At 67.5% G+C, this 3,853-nt stretch overlaps 1 protein-coding gene across 1 annotated transcript; it reads right to left on the reverse strand.

The window, feature by feature from the left end:
* Positions 1-490: 490 nt before the first annotated feature.
* Positions 491-3,851, reverse strand: NKX6-3 (NK6 homeobox 3; the record flags this gene model as incomplete). The annotated part of the gene is made up of 3 exons (XM_006023062.2): positions 491-2,022; positions 2,164-2,333; positions 3,503-3,851. Coding segments are annotated over 3 exons (756 nt in total), but the record flags the coding sequence as incomplete, so codon positions are not given.
* Between the last annotated feature and the right edge of the window lie 2 nt (positions 3,852-3,853).

Genomic DNA, 3,853 nt, shown 5'->3' on the forward strand with positions numbered 1-3,853 from the left:
AAGAAGCCAGCAAATGGCTTTAATTGGCCCTTACTTGCTTCCCCACCCCCCTTCCCCCTGCTTGGGGCTAAGGGCTGACTCTGCCCCCCACTCCACCAACACACAAGGCTGGGCTCGGTGCAGCTTGGCCGTGCCCCCACTTCTCCCTGCGCTTGGACTGCTCTCCAGCCCCTTTGTGCAGCCCTGCTACCCTTCTTCCTCTTGTCCCGGCACAGCACTAGAAGGGGACACTGCTGTGCCACCCCCCCACCCCACTACGTGAAGCGTGGGCCCCGGCTCCAGCCCCACAGCAGCAAACAGCCCCAGGGCTGGAGCCGGGCTCCAACCAGTGCCAGGTCCGGGTGTGTGCACTTACCCCATGGACCAGAGCCTGTGGGGGCTGCGGGCCAGGGCCTCCCAGCACAGGCTGGAAAAGAGGATTCAACCCCATGCTGCAGCCCATCCTGAGCAGGGCCCAAATACCTGCCATAGTAGGAGCGGGCATGGGCCCTTCTTGCTCCCAGGGCTCCAGCTGCTATGGGCTCAGGGGCTCCTTGGTGCTAGGAGGAACAGGGCAGCCTGCCCCATGGGGCTTTATCCTGCACCCTACTGTGGTGCAGCACAGGGCCTGGGGCTGGATGACGGGAGCACTGTCCACCTGCCACGTTTGCGGGGGGGCAGGGGCAGCCACAGCAGCCCCATGCCTGGCCTACACCCTAGTCTTAGGGGCTGGGGCCCACACCCCAGGGCAGGGACAAGCTCTGGACTGGCATGGGCGGGGGTGGCAAGGGGCATTCCTTGGTACCCTAGCAACACATTCCACTCGCCAGGCCCCAGCGCCCGGGTGCTGAGCCGTGGGTGGGTGGAAGCAGGGGCGCGCGACGGCCTGCAGCGTGGCAGCTCCAGGGACAGAGGTCAGCTCCAGGTTAATGAGGAGCGAGGAAGGCAACGCCCCAGTGCAAACTCCAGGCACAGGCAAAAAAAGAAGGGGCCCCCCAACCCCGTGCAAGTGCCCGTGCCAGGAGCTGCCTGCAGCGTCGGGGCTGTGAGCTTTGCCACGGCAGTACTGCCTTCTGGGCCCTGCTTGGCTCTGAAGTGCAATCTGCAGCCTCTCGGCCCCACTGATTTTGGATCTTTGGAGCAGATTTTAACACCTCGCAGCAGCAGGATGTGGCTACCATGGTCTAGCGCTGCCCGAGTCTGAAGCTGCATCAGGGCTGGCTGTACGGTTTTGTTGCACGGAGGAGTTATACGGGACAGTCCGGGCAGGGGCTGGCCTGGCCTTGCCGGGGCGGGACCAGCTGTGACCTCTGGAGCTTCCCGCAGCCCTGCTCCTCCACCCTTCTCCCAGCGCCGGCAACGAGCAGGGACCTCAGGAGCCCCAAGCGGCTGCGCTGCACCCTGCTCCCCCGTGCAGCCTGCTGAAGCAGAGCTGGCCCTGTGCCCCCTCCCTGGGCAGCGCCAGCCCTCCTGGCTGCAGCCCCTGCCGCGAGCTGCGAGCTACACCGGGCCCCACGGAATCACCACCCGGACGCCTGGCTGGGACCTTTATTTCATCAATGCTGACGGCTGGCTGCCCCGAGACATGCTGAGGCACGGCTTGCCCCCCCCCGTCGGTGCAGAGCTCGCGGGGAGCAGAGCCCCTGCCCCTGCGCTTCTGGCTGCCGCACCCTGCAGCTGGGCCGGGCTGGCCATCCGGCAACACTACATGGGCAGCCCAGCCCTGAGGACATAGGCATGGGCTCTGCCTCCCACGCATCCCCCCACCCCGGCAGCTTCTGGTCGAAGTGAGGGCTGGTGGCAGGCTCAGCCGCTGTGGGCACCCAGACCCAGCACTGAGAAGGCGGCGCGGTGCTTGCGCAGCAGCAGGCGGATCTTCTCGTCGTCTGAGTCGGGGTCCAGTGGCTTGTTGTACTCATCGTCCTCGGGCTCAGAGGCACCGTGCTCCCCGCCGCCAGCCCGCTGCGGCTGCAGCTGCGATGACGATGAGGGCTCCAGCGCGCTCTTCTTGCGCCACTTGGTGCGGCGGTTCTGGAACCACACCTGGCGTGGAGGGCACAGCGTCAGGCCCCCGCGCCCGGCCCTGCCTGCACCGCCCAGCTCCCGGCCTGGCCCGGCCTCAGGCTAAAGGGCACCAGGCCATGCGCCCTGCCCCCAGGCACCCTGACCAGGCCTGGCACTCACCTTCACCTGGGACTCGGTCATGCCAAGGGAGTAGGCCAGCCGCGCCCGCTCGGGCCCCGCCAGGTACTTGGTCTGCTCAAAGGTCTTCTCCAGGGCGAAGATCTGGTGGCCGGTGAAGGTGGGGCGCGTGTGCTTTTTCTTGTGGACGCTGTCTGTCAGGTGCACGGGGGCTGTGGGAAGAGGGGGGCTGAGCTCCGGGACTAGCCCTTGCCCCTCCCAGGCAGCCACCCTGCAGGGAGACGTGACCACAGCTCCCCATATGCACCCCCCAGCTCCCTGCTGCCCACAGCTGCCCAGGCAGGGCTGCCCCAGTGTAGACCCCTGCTGCCCACCCCCCACCCCCGCAGGCCACCCATGCCGCAGCTGCCCTAGAGAAGGCGCTGCAGCTCCCGTTTCCGGATTGCTCCCACAATGGGGGGGCACAGCCCTGTCCCCTCTTCTGCTGGGGCCCTGTACAGCAGGGGGGCTCGGCCAGCCTAGGATGACACTCCCTGCCCAGAGACGCGGTCCCTGCCTGCCACCAAGAGCTCCCAGCACTGCACCGGGCAGCACCCGGAGACATGGGTGCCTGCCTTGCTGCCCCTGAGGTCAGAGCTTGCCTGCTGGGGCTGTCTCCACACCCTAGGAGCCCGGTGCTTGCCAGGAACCCAGTGTGGGGGATGTGCACCTGCTGTGGCACCCAAGTCCAGGTGGCCCCTGCGTTGGACCCCATGCCCCCCTCAGGGCTGGCTGGGTCTGAGAAACGTAGGGAAGGTATGAGGAGGGGGCTTAGGGCTCAGTACTAGGGGAGTCCTAGTGCTGGTTTGGGGCTGAGCCCACTGGTTCAGCACTGAAGATGCTTCCCAGGGACCCCACCCACTGCTGCGGGGCCCCCAGCTGGCGGCTCCCTTGTGCCGTCCCGGGGCCAGCTGGGGTGCACAGGGCTGCAGGGAGTGGGAAGTGGTGCTGGGCTCCCACTCCCAGGAAAGCAGGGCTCCTCTGCAAGGTCCCCAGAGCCTCCCCCTCTCTCCCAGCGCAGCAGAGAGTCTGCGGCTGTCGTGCAGTGGCTCCCCGCGTGCCCACAGCAGCAGTGCAGGAATCGTCCCCTCAGTCCCGGGGGACCCACCGTCATGGCTGGGGGGCAGGGCAGGAAGGTGCAGCCGCTCCGCCTGGCCACATCCCCTAGGGACCCGAGTCGTGCGGCTCCAAGCAGCACCGGTGCCGTGCTCCCCTGGACAGGGCAAGCTGGAAGGTGGGGGGAAAAATGCCGTGCCAAACCTGGGCCCCCTCTTGCAGTGCCCTGGGCTCCTGCAACTGCCCCCCATCCCCCACCCCATGCTGCCCTGCCCATGGTACTCACTGCTGCCACACTGCCGGCCGCCGCGCCAGTCCTGCCCGGTGTCTGCCCAGCAGCTACGGCCCCGGGGCGGGTACTCGGCACCTGCCTTGGCGAAGCTCCCAGCCTGGGGGCCATAGTAGACACCCTGGGAGCCCAGTCCGTTAAATCCTCCCACATGCGGGTAGCCCGAGAGGAGGCTGCCGCTGGGCGCCGGCACCGGCCGGCTCAGAATGTCAGTGATGCCGTGGGGCGTGCCAGCCGCCAGCTGGGCGCCGAGGGCTGGGGGGTTGAGCTTGTAGAAGGAGTTCTGCACCGAGTACTGGCACACAGGCGCCTTCACCTCGGGGAAGGGGCCCAGCGAGGGGCCGTTCA

The sequence above is a fragment of the Alligator sinensis genome, unplaced genomic scaffold (assembly GCF_000455745.1).
Source record: "Alligator sinensis unplaced genomic scaffold, ASM45574v1 scaffold98_1, whole genome shotgun sequence".
Taxonomy (NCBI): Eukaryota; Metazoa; Chordata; order Crocodylia; family Alligatoridae; genus Alligator; species Alligator sinensis.